Genomic DNA, 17,039 nt, shown 5'->3' on the forward strand with positions numbered 1-17,039 from the left:
CAAAACACAAATACAGGACAGACCAAGAGTTAGGCTGGGTCTACATGGCACTCCACCCAGCGCCACTGCCAGCAGAGCTATGCAGAATGAGCTTCTCAGGATTGCAAATGGCATGCTATTTGCATACTCCCAAAGCTCATTACCATAGCCCCGTGAGAGTTCGGCATCAGCAGAAGGGAGCATCAGCACTGCAGAGGCCGTGTGGAAGGCTAAACCCCTCTGTTGCCAGTCCCTTATGCCTTGGCAACAGAGGGAGGGTTTAGCCAGCAGAGGCACGTCCACACGGCCTCTGCAGTACTGGCACCCCTTCTGCCGATGCCGAACTCTCACAGGGCTATGGTAATGAGCTTCGGGAATATGTAAATGGGATGCCATTTGCAATCCCAAAAAGCTCATTTTGCACAGCTCTGCTGGCAGCGGCACTGGGCAGTGCACCATGTAGACATAGCCTTAAGATTTAAAAATGTGAATACAAATGCATTCCCATCTCTAACAAAACTGTCAATGGTTAGATGAGAAGCCTTTCATCTTTCTTGGTAGTATATTTTGCTTGGTTAACATTTTGTTACTGTCAATTGAAACACACAGCTTAGGCTGGGTATATTTTATAGGTTCAATGGATCAGTTTGATTTCAGGTGAAGATAGCACTGTGAGATCTCACTGAAGTTATTGTGTTTTTAGGTTCTGGAGTATTCCAGTGCTATAAGAAGGTCACAGGAGGCACTAAAGACATTACTATAAATAAAATAAAATAAAATAAAATAAAATACATTGCTTTAAGACACCTTCTCTCTCTTAAAACAGAGCCATCACCATTGAAAAAGAGGACCACATATGCAGAACTGCTTCAGAGTTAACACTACTATGCGTCTGAAAGCCTTTCTAATTAAGGCCTAACAATTATATCAATTTCTCAAGCCTTTTTGAAATAAAGTATATAGACATGACAGTGATAATTTCAACCATTACAGTAAAACCCCTTGGCCGTGTCGACACTACCCCAAAAATGCTGTTTGGAATAAGGGGATTTCGAAGTTGCTGGGGTCCTTTCGAAAAGGAGCCCCGTCTGGATGAGCCACACAGCGGTGAGCTGCGCCAATTTCAAAGTGCCACAGCTGCCGGCATTCTAATGAGACGCTGAATATGTATTTCAGCACTTCATTTGCATGGCCATTTCGAAGTTTTGGGCTAGTGTACACATAGGCCAATTTATGCAAATTTCAACTTGCACGTTATTTGGATTAACACAAGTCGCAAATTGTGAGTGGCGGGGAGCTGAGAACCAGGAAGCTCTTGGCTCCCCTCTGCTTGCAGGAATGGGGAAAATGACCAGCTCTGCTGCCAGGGAACCAGCTGCCCACCACTTATGGGAGCCAGGAAACTGACCAGCACAGCAGCACTGAGCAGTTTCCCAGGTCCCCTGACTTGCGCAAAATTTGACTTACATGTGCTTGCCCAGGAAAGTAACCTACATGTAAGTCAGGGGTGTATTGTATTTTCTTTCCTATTATGCTCTGATCTTTGGTAACCAGATTCGTATTTGGAGAGAGCTTCTCATTTCTAGTGCATTGCCTTTTCCCATTCCCTTACTACATCCCTAACTGAGGATATTCTGACAATTTTTGGTTTTCCTTCACTAGTCAGAGACCCATACAGAAGTCTATTTGCCACCACTATTTACATACGTTTTACTCCCACAAAGGATTAATCAGACATCAGCAAGGCAGTTCTGATGCATGGTAGAGGTCAACAGACTCATTCATCTATTTGTTGTCACTACAACAGATATTTTAACCCATTAGCAAATTACATACACATTACAGAAAACTATTTAAACTAACTCTAAGGAAGCTAGAGTATTATAGGTATAATCAACAAACTACCCTTTCACTGAAGCAGTTTGCTCAAGAGTCTGAGGTAGAGGTGCTTAAGATGCAACCCGGGGGCTGGATCTAGTCTGCCAAGCTGCCTGATTTGGCCCATGGGCTGCCTCAGACACAGAGCAACCAGCTGCTGCTTTAAGAGATTGCTTCTGCTCCAGGAGCTCTCTGCTCCAAATGCTGGGAGGGAGGGAGGGAGGGAGGGAGGGGGAGGCTTTGTGTGCTGCTCCTACCCCCTTGCAAAATATCTCAACTCCCAATGGCCAGTTTACGGATTCCAGCCAACAGGAGCTGAGAGATTGCTGGGGGTTGGGGACACCACGCAGAGCTTCCCCTTGCCCTCTGATGGCTGGAGCAAAGAGCTCCCTATAGCAGGCACTGATCTGAAGTGGTCTGGGGCTGCAGCAGGAAGGGAGCCTGCCTCAGAGGGCCACTGGCCCAGAGCCACTCAGGTAAATCTCCCAGCCAGAGCCTGCCTCTGATACTCCAAACTCTGCCCCCCCATGACCCTAAGCCCCGCTACCCCACATAACCCTAACCCTCTGCCCCCCTTTCTGTACCCAAACCCTCTCCCAGATGCTGCACCTCAGTCCCCTGCCCCAGGTCACAACCCCTCCTGCCCTAGGCCACAGCACAAACCCGTGCACTCCTCTCCACTGCATCCCAGACCCCTGTACCAGGTCAAAACTGCCTCTTCCACCTAACCTCCCTCCCAGACCCCACTCCTTTTCCTGCACCCCAATCCCATATCCCAAGCTCCCTTCTGCACCCAACTTCCATCCCCACACACACTCCATTGGTATCATGGAAGAGTGCAGGTCTTGACCATTTTCAGAATTCCTGAAGTGCCTCCCCCACATCAAATATCATTGCCCACCTCTGGTCTGAGGAGATACTAAATATTTGTCACATCCAGGCCTAGACTAAGTCTTCCCCTTTGTGCCCTCTGGGGCTGTTATTAAGTAGCTTAGATCAGCCCTTACATTGTTGTATGTTCATTGGGACCATTCTGACTCCCAGACAGCCTTAGACACAGAGCCACCTTTGTCCCCCCTAAAATGTTTAAGTGTGCTTAATGTAATTCTCATGCATCTCAGAAGCCAGTCAGGTGCAGGAGGGCTGCAGGGTGTCAGGAAAGTTGAGAGAGAAAGTCTGAATTCCTTAAGTGTTTGATTTACTGTAATGCACGAAGCTGTGCTACTAACAGAGGAAGCTGGAAGGATGATGCAGGGGGCGGGGGGAAGAGGGAGAGAGAGCGAGCACACCTTTCTCCATTTCCCCAGGAAGTTTAGAAAGTTTCTACTTGGACAGATAAGGAATTAATCCATAACACTGCATGTGGCATGCATGAATGCACGTGCGTCAATTAGTGTACCAGCATGAAGTGCCCCTTCGTTCTCTGGTTATCTATATGTGTCTCATACATCACCTGTTTCTGAGACAGAGGCTGCCTCTGCACTTCCCCCCCACATCAGAGGCGGCATGGTAATGAGGCAATTTGAAGCAGGCTAATGAGGTGCTAATCTGCATATTCAGTACCTCATTAGTGTAATAGCAGCCGCACGAATTTTGAAGCGCAGACTCCGAATTGCAGATTGACAGTGTAGATGCAGGCAGCTTCGAAACAAGCCCCCAAACTTCGAAATTCCCTTACTACCACAAAACTAGATTAGAGTAAGGGAATGTCGAAGTGGGGTGCTTATTTCGAAGCTGCCCCCATCTTCACTGTCAATCTGCAATTCCAAGTCTGCACTTTGAAATTCACGCAGCCATCATTATGCTAATGAGGTACTGAAATGTACATTAGTGCCTCATTAGCCTGCTTCAAATTGCCTCATTACCATCGTGACAAGTATCAGAGGGGCAGCCAAGTTAGCCTGTATCTTCAAAAGCAACAAGACGACCTGTTGACTCATGCATCTGACGAGCCAGGTCTTTGCCCACGAAAGCTTATACTCCAAAATATCTGTTAGTCTATATGGCGCCACAAGTCTTCTCGTTGCTCATTATCATGCCACCTCCAACCAGACAGGGCAACTGCAGAAGCAGCCAGAGGGTTTTCTTTTGTTTCAGCAGCAAAGCCTCTGGTCATTTTTCATGGGGAAGAGGAAGTGGAAACCCAACTCCCCCAGAGACAGGAACCTGGCCAGACAAATTTATTCTGAAAACACTACTTGCCGTGTGTACACTATCTGTTATTAAGGCCCATTTAAAAATCACAATAGCTAAAATGCATTAAAAGAGCTATTTTCCTAGTCTAGAGATGCCAAATTGAGAAATCAAAATTGACTGAATTTGCCCTTCAGAAACATACGCACAAGCCTAAAGGATGGATATTTGGGAAGACTGTTTCAAAGTTCATAAAGAATGGTATTACAAAGAATGGAATTTTTTCATAGTGGAATAGAAGCCCAGCCACACGCTCTTTATACTTAAAAATATAACGTCAAAACAGCCACGACAGTCAGATCAAAGGTCCATCTAACCCAGTATTCTGTCTCCAATGCCAGGTGCCCTACAGGGAATGAACAGAACAGGTAGTCATGAAGTAACCTATTCCCAGCTTTTGACAATCAGGTGCTAGAGATACCGTCCCAGCCTATACTGGCTAATAGCAATTGATGGATCTATCCTCCATGAATTTATCTAGCTCTTTCTTGAACCTTGTTATAGTCTTACAACATGTGCTGGCAGGGAGTTCCATAGGTTGACTGCGTGTTGTGTGAAGTACTTCCTTGTGTTTGTTTTAAATCTCCTACCCACTAATTCATTTGGCAACCCCTAGTTCTTGTGTTCCAGGAAATAGTAAATAATTCTTCTTTATTCCCTTTCTCCAGACCACTCATGATTTTATACACCTTTATCTCATCCCCTTTAGTCATCTCATTTACAAGCTGAAAAGTTCTAGCCTTTCTAATCTCTCCTCATATGGCAGCTGCTGCGTACCCTTCATCGTTTTTATTGCCTTTTTCTAAGCTTTTTCCAATGCCAAGATAACTTTTTTAAGATGAGACAACCACATCTGAAAGCAGTATTCAAGATGTGGGCATACGTGGATTTAATCTTTGCTAACTTTGCTTTGTGCGAGCTTCCCCCTCTTCCTCTCGGAGAAGTCATTCCAAAAGAAGTACAGACCAGAGAAGACTCACAAGCTGCCCTTCCAGTCCTCTTTGGGTGTGACTTCACTAGGAAAAAGGAGGGTTCTGAATCTGAGGTAACTAAAACATGGTAAATTCTAGTGAGGACACGGCTGTTGTTTTCACACAAATTAGCAGGTCATGGTAAATCGGAGGCTCTCCTACAGAAGGTTGAGTTAAAGACTACGGGAGATCTTCAGATTTATCTCAACTTGCTAACTCGTGTGAAAATTACAAACTGCCTTGTCTTCCCTAGGATTTTACCACCAGTTAGCTAACCACAAGTTAAGAACATATCTTTTTTCTGAGGAAACAACGCCTTTAAGGGCTAAAGGAGACTAGCTCCAAAGAGCCTAAACACAGGCACTACCCCAGGGTAGCACTCCAACCCCACCACAGGAACAGCAGGGGCCCAAGTGGAGGACAGCTGAGAGTGACTGAGGACCAGGCAGGTGATCATTTCAAGGATGCAGCAGGCTGAGGACTACCCAGCGGTGAAGGCAAGACAGTGCAAGGAGGAGCCGGCAACAACCTGAAAGCCAAAGGGGGTGAGGCTGGAGGGGAACAAAGAAGAAAAGCAGGCACCCTAGCTGGTAGAAGAGGGCAGCTGAGAGAAAAGGGGAACCGTCTCTTGCTTCAAAAGCTGGGGAGCAACGGGGCAAATTTCAGCAGAGAGCTACTGAGAGGCAGAATGTATTTATTGAGAGAAAGGGAATATGCCAAAATTGGCCTGTTGGTTGATGCTATTTGGGAGTTCTAAAATGATATGCAGAATACAGAAGGTCAGGAGGGTATCTAATTAGCAGTCCCAATCCTAATACTGAGCCACAGCTACAATTATAAATATTTCCCCCATGCTAATTTTGTTTTGTCACTTCACTTGTACCAACCCCTAGGCATCAAGAAGAGGCAAAAAAGGAGGCCAGTTAGACAATCTCCAAAGATTATAAGCAACCGGGGAATCTGAGTGGTCAGATTTAGAAACCCTATTAGTTAAAAACTGTTAGTAAATCCAGTGCTGGTGCTGAATAAATCAGTTTGATTTGTTTAAAAAAAATGTACTGCCTATATAGGCGAGGTTTGTTATGATGTGCAACAGGGGCTTGGAAGCTTTGTCTTTCAGAGCCCACATTCCCCAAAAAAAGTCATAGGAACTCCATGGTTTAGGAGGGGAGGACCTCTGGGTTTCAGGCATGGTAGGAGAGGCAAGTTTTCCAGGGCTGGGGTAAGGCTTGCATCCTCAGCCTGGTTGGGGGCAGCCTCTGCTGGAGCACAGGGCACTTCTACTGGGGTTTCTGCTTGCAGGTTGCCAGACTCAGGGCTCCAAGCAATCCTACTCAGTAGATCCCAGAAATGGCTAGCAGACCCATTGGCCATGGACTCCCAGTGGAGAACTGCTGACATAGGCCTTCATAGACTAACCTCTAAAGACAAGATTACATGTTGCACCCGCATGGTGGTGCTGCTACTATTTCCATTAGAGTAGCACCTAGAAGCCCCCAACTGGGACTGTAGCACTAAAGTGCTAGGCACAGTATAAACAAACAGAGAGAAGGAATTTGGATCTGAGGTGACCACAGTGTAGCTAGATAAAAGATAAAGGGATGGATGGAAAACAAGAGTAAGGAGAAGAGAATTGACATGCCCAGTGTTGCACACCAGCACAGCCTGGAAATGAGCAGTGGTCTCCCAAGCCAGCACCCCAGCCACTCCAACACAGTGGCTCTCTAGTAATGCCCAGTTCTTGCACGGCTAAAACAGCAGCACAGTCCATCTTTTTAAAAAAAAAGAAAATCAGTACTGGGTGAATCTTTCCAAAATAGCTTGTTTGACAAACCAAACTCAAAATGAAGATTGGAATGGTGTCTTCCTTGGGCATTCTGTTACTTGGAGGCAAAAGGCACAACAGGGAATATGTCATAGTTGTGTTTGTTTTTATAGGACCACAAAGGCCACATCTAAAGACACCATTTCTTTTCCATATTATATATTTAGAAAATTCAGCCTAGGATTTTGGAATTCATCACTTTGTTAGCTCTGAAACATGTCCAACACTTTTTCCTGTACGTTTGGTAAGCCAAAAAACTTGGGTGGTGCATTGGACTCATTTTCCCTGTTTTCTGAAAAGTTTCTGTATTTTTGACCACTCACTACAACTTGTGAAATTCATTCATTTTATATGATGGAACACTGTGCTGAAGTTATTTAATGAAGTTTACAATAACCTGCTTAAGAATTTAGGGATTTGGGACCAGAATCACCCACTTCTATTCCAGCTGAGTAACACCTTATTCATTCAATAGAGTCATTAGTGAGACTACCCACAGAATAAGAGCCTACTGTCACTGACTAAAGGTGGCAGAATCCTTATGTGTAAATTCATCTCTATAAAATTTCTCAACAGATTAATTTATATACTCAGAAAACAAATGTTTTAAAAAGGTACATGGCACCTAACTTCTTGTATCACTAATGTTACCTTATTCCTTACCTCTGCACTGCATACAATCACAGTACTTAGCCTTTGACCCCTATTAGTGAACTATTTAATAGGAAGTGAACAGCTAATAATACATCTGAGGATGAGAGGAATATAGAATAAGAGTGACATGTGATTGACAGCAGTACGTAGACCTATAACTCTTTTTGACATTCCCATGATGCTGATGAATGGCTTCAACAAATCTCATATGACTAATGTTCTTATAAAACAATCTTTTAGGGTACACTTAGAAAGTAAGTCACATCAATTGCAAATAGATTTCATATGGTATGAAAGGGAATAAAAATCTGTTAAATACTTAATCGTTCAAAATAATGTATGTGTTATTAATAGTTAGCTCCATTAACAGTCATTTATTTAACAAAATTCTAATATTTTAGAGCACATGTTTTGTTTTGGTACACAGGAATTTCATTTAAAAGGTCCACTTTTCTTAGCACATTCAGCATTCTTTTCCAAGGCTTTTATGTTTTACTGCTGTAGACAGTTGTTCATATAACAAAGTTGTTTCTTCACTAGGTGTTTGCTTTCAGGGCTGTGTATAAATTTTATTTGGATGCACAGAATTTTTTTTCTTTTAAAAGATACTCTTTTAAATGAGAGTCATGACCAGACCAGTGTACTTTTCATTTTCTACAGAGGACTGAAAACAAGCTGTTGCTACACAAGCATAAACCTAACCCCTCCCCCTTAACATCTCATTATGCCTGTTTCAATGCTGCACAATTAAAAGGTATTTTCTGCCTTATTTTGAGAATTAGAATCCCTACCCTATTTTTTTCCTTCAAGTTCAAAAAACCTAGCAAGAGAGGAAAAAAACATACTTTAAAAGGTGGGAAATTAATTCATACCTCATAAAATTCTACACATGGCTTCACAGGACTGGAAGGGGTCTCGACAGATCATCAAGTCCACTCCTCTGCACTTATGGCAGGAGCAAGCACTATCTTGACCTTCCCTAGCAGGTGTTCATCGAACCAGCTCTTAAAAATTTCCAGTGATGGAGACTCCATAGGCTCCCCAGGCAACTGATTCCAGTGCTTAAACCACCCTGATAGTTAAGAAGCTTTTTTTTTCTAATGCTCAAACTAAACCTCCCTTGCTGCAGTTTAAGCACATTGCTCTTTGTCCTGTCATCAGAGAGTAATTTTTTTCTCCCTCCTCCTTGTAACACCTTTTTAGGGACTTCTCTTTTCTAGACCAGTGGTTTTCGAACTTCAGATCACGACCTGCACTGGGATATGGAATATAAAGCGCTGGGGTCACCTTTCGCCTACACACTTTGAAAACCAATGGGGAGTTCCTACCTATTTTGATGCCATGCGGTCTGGAAGTATCCACAAAGTCTAGCTTCTAGGCAGGGGGGCCACAGGGCTCCATGCATTGCCCCGCGCTGAGCACTGGCTCCACATTTCCATTGGCTGGAAACTTGGAGGTGGAGGAAAGCTCATACCCCAAAACAGGTCTTGCCTGTAACTCATCAAGCTCATGGTGCTCAGGGGAAGAGATTTCAGGCAAGGGAGTGGGGGGGGGGGGGCAGAACAGGAGTTGGGTCTGAAGTGTGTGTGGGGGTGTCCTGGGCCCAATACAGGCACTGGTGGGGGGTGGCTTGCACCTGGCCCCATTCGGGACAGCCCTGTATAGAATAATGAAAGACAAAGATAATCACACCTCAATGCATGAGTCCTAAAATTATTTTATTCACTAGCAAAAGAAACAGATTCAGCCTTGCTGTCTTCTCATGCGTCAGCAGCAGCTTTGTGTCCATAAATGCCAACTGCGCAGTGCAATGGGCACTTTAAGGACTGTCAAGAACTGTGCATCCCAAATAGCACTTCTTAACTTTGTCCTTAGGCTTTGGACTGGTATTCAGAGTGAATATTCCCACCTTACTGAACGATGTGTACCACTTCCTGTAATATGTGTGTGTGCACTTGCTACCTATACAAATAAATAAACCTTGTGTCATCTGTTAAGGACTGAGCCAGACAAACCCCTGCTTCACCCTAGAAGATGAGACAGAATCACAGCATGGGCTGCAATAACTGCGTATCTATTTCTTAAAGTTATAACATTTAACATTAACTTATATTTGTTATTGAAACATGAAAACGGGATTTGCTGGGTCAAACCAGTGATTCTTCTAGCCCAGCAACATATCTTCTAACAGTGGCCAATGCCAGGTGTTTCAGAGGGAATGAACAGAACAAGTAAACACCAAGGCTGGGTCTACTCTTGCCACCAACTTGGAAGGGGACATTTTAATCAGGGCGATGGGAGATTACTAATGAAGTCCTGTGGTGAATCCTCAGCACTTTATTAGGCTAACTGTCCCCTGCAGCAACTCTGAAGAGTCAAACTTCGAAGTGCCAGCATGCATGTAGCTCTGGGCACTTCAAAGTTTGACACTTCGAAGTTGCCACGGGGGAGAATTAGCCTAATGAAGTGCTACATATTCACTGCAGCACTTCATTAGTAATCTCCCATCGCCCTGATTAACATGCCCCCTTCAAAGTTGGGGGTAACAATAGACAAGGCCGAAGCGATCCATTCCATCATCCACTCCCAGCTTCTGGCAAAATGGAGGCAAATGACACAGAGTATGGTGTTACCTGCAATTAAATACCAGCTGTAATGCAATATGTTCAAATGTATTATACTATTTTTCCACTCCTTTTTCCATAGTTTGCACTGTGGCATTTACGGGTGAGAGAATGATGTCATTTTATTAACCTTATAATTTTCCTGTAGGAGAGGAATAAAAACACTGGAATGACCAGCTGGCATTAAGCTTCTGTTTCATCTTTTTCAAATGTATATATGCATATAATTTTATTTATTCAAGACATTTAGCAGAACAAAAACCCCACGATTTTGCCTTTCAAAATTTTTCTTGGGAAAGAGAACAAAGTAAATAACACAAAAGGTTAAAAACAACAAATTATGTTGTGGACACTCAGACCATGAAAATACTGTACTCTGCCACTATTTATCCGTTTAGATACTTCAATGGCTGCTGTCACCACAATATTTGACCTATTCACTTTGACAGGAGCCACTAAAACCTAAAATGCTCTACTAAAATAACCTAATTCTTGAACTAGCCTGAAAGTATAACAGCTATATAATAAGTGTTGCACATACAAAACAGGGAGTTTTGATTGAGTCTTTGTTCACTCTTCCTGGTCATTCAGAGGCAGGACGCACCTTGCTTCTCTGATGACCAATTTGTGCCACCTAAATAACTGGTATTCATAGAGTTCGAAGAACAGGGAGATTCAAGCTTACTGATGTCACTTTCAGCAATGAATGGTAGGCCAGCATCTCTGGCACCCAGCAATCTATTATCATTTATTGTTACTGAACAAGTCCGGAATCACACACAACAAGACACAATCCCAGCCCAAAGAGTTCACATCTTAAATCAAGTGGCAGAAAAAAGTTGGGGAGTTTTAGTTGGTCACAGATCCCAAAGTTAACCAGACCAACAGGATCAGTTGCGTCCTTGGCTATGCTAGTATTTTCAATGTAATTAATAATGACATTAAAGCATGATTGTTATTTCAAGTATAGGCAAACCCTTAGATTACATGTCTTACACAGTATTACATAGCAAAACCACTAACAAAACTGGGATCACAACACAGTCTTAATAGGTCCTAAGTCCAACGTTCAGTCTACTAATCTATGTTGACTTTCTAGGTAATTTCCAAAACATTATCACAACAAAAAGCAGACAAGTAGCACTTTCAAGACTAGCAAAACGGTTTATTAGGTGAGCTTTCATGGGACAGATCCACATCTTCAGACCATAGCCAGACCAGAACAGACTCAATATTTAAGGCACAGAGAACCAAAAACAGCAAGCAAGGAGGACAAATCAGAAAAAGATAATCAAAGTGAGCAAATCAGAGAGTGGAGGGAAGTCAAGAACTAGATTAAGCCAAGTATGCAGACGAGCCCCTGTAGTGACTCAGAAAGTTCCCATCCCGGTTTAAATCACGTGTTCATGTGCCGAATTTGAATATAAAAGCCAGCTCGGCTGTTTCTCTTTGAAGAACGGTGCGAAAGTTCTTTTTCAGTAACACACAGACCTTTAGGTCATTAATAGAATGCCCCATTCCATTTAATGACCTAAAGGTCTGTGTGTTACTGAAAAAGAACTTTCGCACCGTTCTTCAAAGAGAAACAGCCGAGCTGGCTTTTATATTCAAATTCGGCACATGAACACGTGGTTTAAACCGGGATGGGAACTTTCTGAGTCACTACAGGGGCTCGTCTGCATACTTGGCTTAATCTAATTCTTGACCTCCCCCTACCCACACTTCCACTCTCTGATTTGTTCACTTTGATTATCTTTTTCTGATTTGTCCTCCTCGCTTACTGCTTTTGGTTCTCTGTGCCTTAAATATTGAGTCTGTTCTGGTCTGGCTATGGTCTGAAGAAGTGGATCTGTCCCATGAAAGCTCACCTAATAAACTATTTTGTTAGTCTTGAAAGTGCTACTTGACTGCTTTTTGTTTTGATAGTGTATAGACTAGCATGGCTTCCTCTCTGTTACTATTACAAATATTGTTACCCTCTTGTTCCGCATTTCACAATAGACCATATTCTACAAGGCCCAGTATTATGCAGTGATTCTTAGGCAGAAGGACTGGATTAAGGAGAACTTCCTTTCCTTGTTTTGGGCAGTTTAGCTCTAAATGCAATGATGTTTTGGTTTAACAGTTTTGTTATCATGACTTTTACTCTTCTTACCATGCTTTTATCCCAATGCTATTGTAACAAAGAACAACCTCCTACAAAAGAGGTGCTCACTTAAAAAAAGTTCTGAAAACAGCTGTTGGCTTTCAGCATTTATGGAGTGCCATGTTTCAAAAAAATTCAATAAACTCCCACTAAAAAAGTTTCCTTCTGAAGAGTAACACAAAATATCAGCAATGTATCATAGAAACAAGAAACTTTGCTTTTCCTAGTCAAATTAATTTCCAAGCATTATATTTTTAAGCAGCCTAGATAACAATCTGTCTTTTCCATTGTATGAGTCCAAATAAGGGAAAACAACTATAGATGAGAGAGATGGCAATTTCAATCCATTTCATGTACTAGACACATCTACATAATAAAATCCGCACTTGATGTTTTTGGCTCAGGAGAAGGTGCAAAAAACTGTATGTCATACCATGTCAGTAGATTAAATGAATTTAAACCTGTTGTCAGACAGAAATTATGCCAATAGGAGTAAAACTAATTTTATGACTCAACTAAATGCATTTGTTAAACCAGTTTATATTAATTTGTAGTCAGATTACATCTGCCCTTTTCTGAACTTTGTTATAAATCTGAAATATAGCAGTAAAATTTTAAATGCTTCTTTGTGGGAAAAAGCAGATATTTTAAGTCATCCAAACGTATTTATCCATCTATGATATTTTAGAACAAGATTCTGCAACTCTTACTAATTGTAAACACTCCTTCCCTTACAAAAGTCACTCTGAAACAAATGAGACTACCCATGGAATAAACTGCTAGTTACTGTGAACGAGGGTGGGAGATTCTAGCCACTAATACTTTAAAATCTTCAGGGCTATGTATTATATGACCACAAACCATACTAAGACATGGTGCTTTGCTCTGCTGCCCCAGGAGCATCCCAGTGTAAGAATTCATAGAATCAAGCTATGTAGAAGTGAAATGGACATCAAGAAATCATCAAGCCCAGCCCTCTGCACTGAAGCGGGACCAAGTGAATGCTAGACCATCTCTGTCAGATGGTTGTCCAAACTATTCTTAAAAACCTGCAATAATGAAGATTCCTAAACCTCTCCTAGAAACCAATTTCAGAGCTTAACTACATCCCCATCTCTGATTCAGAATATATTATCTGCATTATGGTCTGTATAATTCAAAATCATTGTTCTTTGAAGCACAGAACATGAACATATGCTTGAACAGAAGTCATAACATTGTGTTATAAAGCTTCTTTAACTAAAGTGTTGAACTTATAATGGTTTGAAGGCCCTGAGTACAATTCATAATTGAATGGGATCATGTAAATACTTTTTATACATTTAATGTGTGAGCGAACAAATTAATATCACATTCTCCTGAAGGTGGCTTTTCCTTTTAAAATGTGACAATATGTAAATTACACAAACTTACACTCACATAAAGATCTGTAATTTACCACTCTAAGTCATCTCTGAATTTGACTATGCCTTGGCACCAGAAGTCCATTATTTATCATAATTGCTTAAAAGCTTAATGGTGATGTTAATTGCTGAGCTAAATCTACCCTGTCATCTTACAATTTAATATGCAAATTGTTCCAATCCCAATTCAGATTGCTTTATGTATGTTCAGCTGAAGCATTTAAGTGTATCTAAAATTATTATTAGATTAAAAGTTACAAATATATTAACTGTGTAATTTCACATTCTTTTAAATAGCTTAAAAAGTATGAAAAATGAAAGTTCCGGAGGTAGCTTTTTAATATCATATAGCTCAAACAAATTATGCACAAAATTTAAAAACTAGTTACTTAAAAGTAACATTGTTTACTTGATATAAAGTTAATTAGGCTCATATAATATTGTACCTGCAAAAGTAGCCTTTCAAAGGCTAAGAAGTTGTCCCATTTGGCATTCTGGGGGTGTTTTAAAGTCTGGATTGTGGCCAACACAAGCTGTAGAAGTCCACAGTGATTCTTCAGAGCTTTTGAATTGTTTTTGAAAAGCTTGACATATGAACTGAGCTGTTCTGGGGTAACTCTCCCTGTTAAAAAGAATAAAAAATCCAGGAAGTATTAACAACATTTTACAACAGTGAATAATGAAATAGCTGAACAAACTTTTTTAATGATGATGGATTATATTTATGTACTGCTTTTCAGTCAGAAAATAAGTTTCACAAACTACGGGCCTGTTCTTGGGTCTACTGCAGTCAGCTGGAGTTACCCTTTGCTGTTTATATAAAAAAAAATTATCAACAAAATAAAGCCACCTGGACAAGAGGTATAAAGCTTTCTGAGGCAAAGTTAAGCAACGAAGTGTCAGACATTGCTGTTCATTTTGTCCCCATAACTGGCTTCTCCCAGTATCCCACAATGCCTGCCGTGACCACTCTGTTCACTGTTTTGACCTTAACTGTTGAATTCCAGCTACACGGGCATGTATACCTCTCCCCTTTCACAGCCTTGGGAAGTTCTGGTTCCTGGGCATGCCACTGATCAAGCATCAATAAGCAAATCTTTAATGTGGAACCCTACATCTCCAGCATTAGCAACACAATGCCAGGCAGAGGGGGACAGGAGTCAGTGCGTCTGTGTGTAAGAGACAGACTGCTGTGCTGTGCAAAATCATAGGACTGGAAGAGACCTCGAGAGTCATCTAGTCCAGTCACCTGCCCTCATGACAGGATTAATTAACAAGTGATGTCACGTGTCCTCCACCCCATGCCTGCTGCAGGACTGCTTGCTTCCAAATGCTGTCTGAAATCAAAGAGACAGCATGCTGATGGACTTTCCCTTCTCCTTCCCCTTCCCACATTCCATCAACACACATACTCTCCCCTTGCAACCACTGCAGTTCAGTTGAAAAGTATCTGAGAACCTAGTAGATTGTCTGTGGAACAATGGGATTGAGAAACTTGGATCATGTGATGCTGTACCTGCTCCATGAGACACTGCAAACCTTTCCAAAGCACTCTACAGCCAGTTGCATAGCGAAGTAGCTACCCACAGTGCACTGCTCTCTGTATTGACAAGAGCTGCTAATGATGGTGTACTCTGCTGACACAAGGAGCGGAGTGTAGAGGTGCAACAGCTGATTAATTAAAGTGGTAGTGCTGACAAGGGCTCAGATTTATTCACAGAGATACAAACTTGAAAGGACTTCCTTCTAACCCCAGTGATTCCAAACAGCAAGCCTCCAAAGGTATCTTTAAAATATGGAAAGCCATTAAAAACAAACAAACAAAATATTGCAAGACTACAGAAAACTTAACTCAAAGCATTAAGGCAGGAGTCAGCAATGAACACATTAGTCATGCTGACAAGGCTTAGCGGAACAAAGAGCTGACAAAAGATTTCTATAGTTAGTTCACATAGCCTAAAACACCAACCTCAGCCCTATGTGTTTTTAGTCTAAACACTGGAACTTTTAGTTATGTTTTAGTTCTTTTAAAACTGTGTCAGGGAGATTTAAATGGTGATTGGAAAATGTCACCCCATGAGGCTCTGCAACATACCTTTGATAATGAACATATTTGTACCTTTAGTAGTCCTGATAAAAAAAAATCTGATACCTTGTTACAATTTAGAAAACATGAAGCTGTAAGTCCTCCTTTTCACACACACACACGGATCATCAAGACCTCTGATATCAATATAGAAAATTCAGTTATTTATGCTAGTCATTATACGAATGAATCCAGATGCATTTTTGGGTCTATTCCTTTGAGATCCATTCAGCTTTTTTTTAAATGTATAATACCTCTGCTAGCTCTAGAGTAGTAAACAAGAGAACGTTCCACAGCATGTGAAATCATAGGACGAAATCTCAGCCTTTGCAAGCCAATAGCAAGCATTCCATTGAATGCAGTGGAGACAGGATTTCACCTGCAATATTTACAATTGCCATACTTTCTTCTCTGTATCTACCTAGAGTATATGTATCCTCCTGTGTGTCCCCCACCTTCCCAGCTACCTCCTTTCTGCTCCTCTTTGTCTCTACTCATTTCCAGGACACTGGATCTGAGCACAACCTCACTGCTTTTTGAAGAGGCTCTGTGGACACAGTGGTCTGACCACAGGGAACAAATTTCCTGTATTAGGCAAGCAAAGTAGTTACCTATTTCTAAAGTCCTCCTAGATAACAGAGATAGAGGCCACACTGTCTTGCTAAGGGATACAAATAAGTTAAGAATATCCGTTCTAGCACAAAAGTTAAAAACTAAACAGAGATTAGGAAATGAACTTTGACAAAAAATACAGCAGAAGGCAACCATTTATTTACATTTGCAAAAACAAACAAGAACTCAACTCAGACTCTGGCTGTCATTACATTAAGATATTTATTATGAAAATTAATCGACCGGATTAAAATCACACTCCAGCAATAAATATACAAACATGCCCTAGTAAATATGATAATAAATAAAAAGTCTCGGCAGAAGGCAAAATAATGAAAACAATACCTCTAAATCTCAGCCCACCCACTTCCTAAAGGCCTGGGAAGGAAAAAAAGGGATTTTGCAATACCTCTGAAATGTTAACAGATCCGAGCTCTGGCAGAACAATGAGGGGAGTGAATTCCAGTGTGAGGACCCCTCTCCAAGAGCATCTTAACAGTAATTTTGTTGTTTGGAGTGAAGAAGAATCATTTCAAGAGTATCTGCTGACCTCAGCTTTTTCTGTAAGTCCAAAGAAAAGAAGCTATTTCCCACAAAACAAGGACTCAAAACTTTTAGGACCAGTTAGGCTAACACTAACTTGAATTCCAACTGGAAGTTATTGGGCA

At 41.6% G+C, this 17,039-nt stretch overlaps 1 protein-coding gene across 2 annotated transcripts in view; it reads right to left on the reverse strand.

Moving 5' to 3' along the window:
* Positions 1-17,039, reverse strand: part of SCFD2 (sec1 family domain containing 2) — a 287,532-nt gene that overhangs the window by 186,778 nt on the left and 83,715 nt on the right. For both annotated transcript variants that reach the window (XM_074992763.1, XM_074992764.1), the window contains exon 4: positions 14,120-14,295. In XM_074992763.1, coding sequence (XP_074848864.1) covers positions 14,120-14,295 — 176 coding nt within the window. The remainder of the gene's footprint in view (positions 1-14,119; positions 14,296-17,039) is intronic.

Source organism: Carettochelys insculpta, chromosome 4 (genome assembly GCF_033958435.1).
Source record: "Carettochelys insculpta isolate YL-2023 chromosome 4, ASM3395843v1, whole genome shotgun sequence".
Lineage (NCBI taxonomy): Eukaryota > Metazoa > Chordata > Testudines > Carettochelyidae > Carettochelys > Carettochelys insculpta.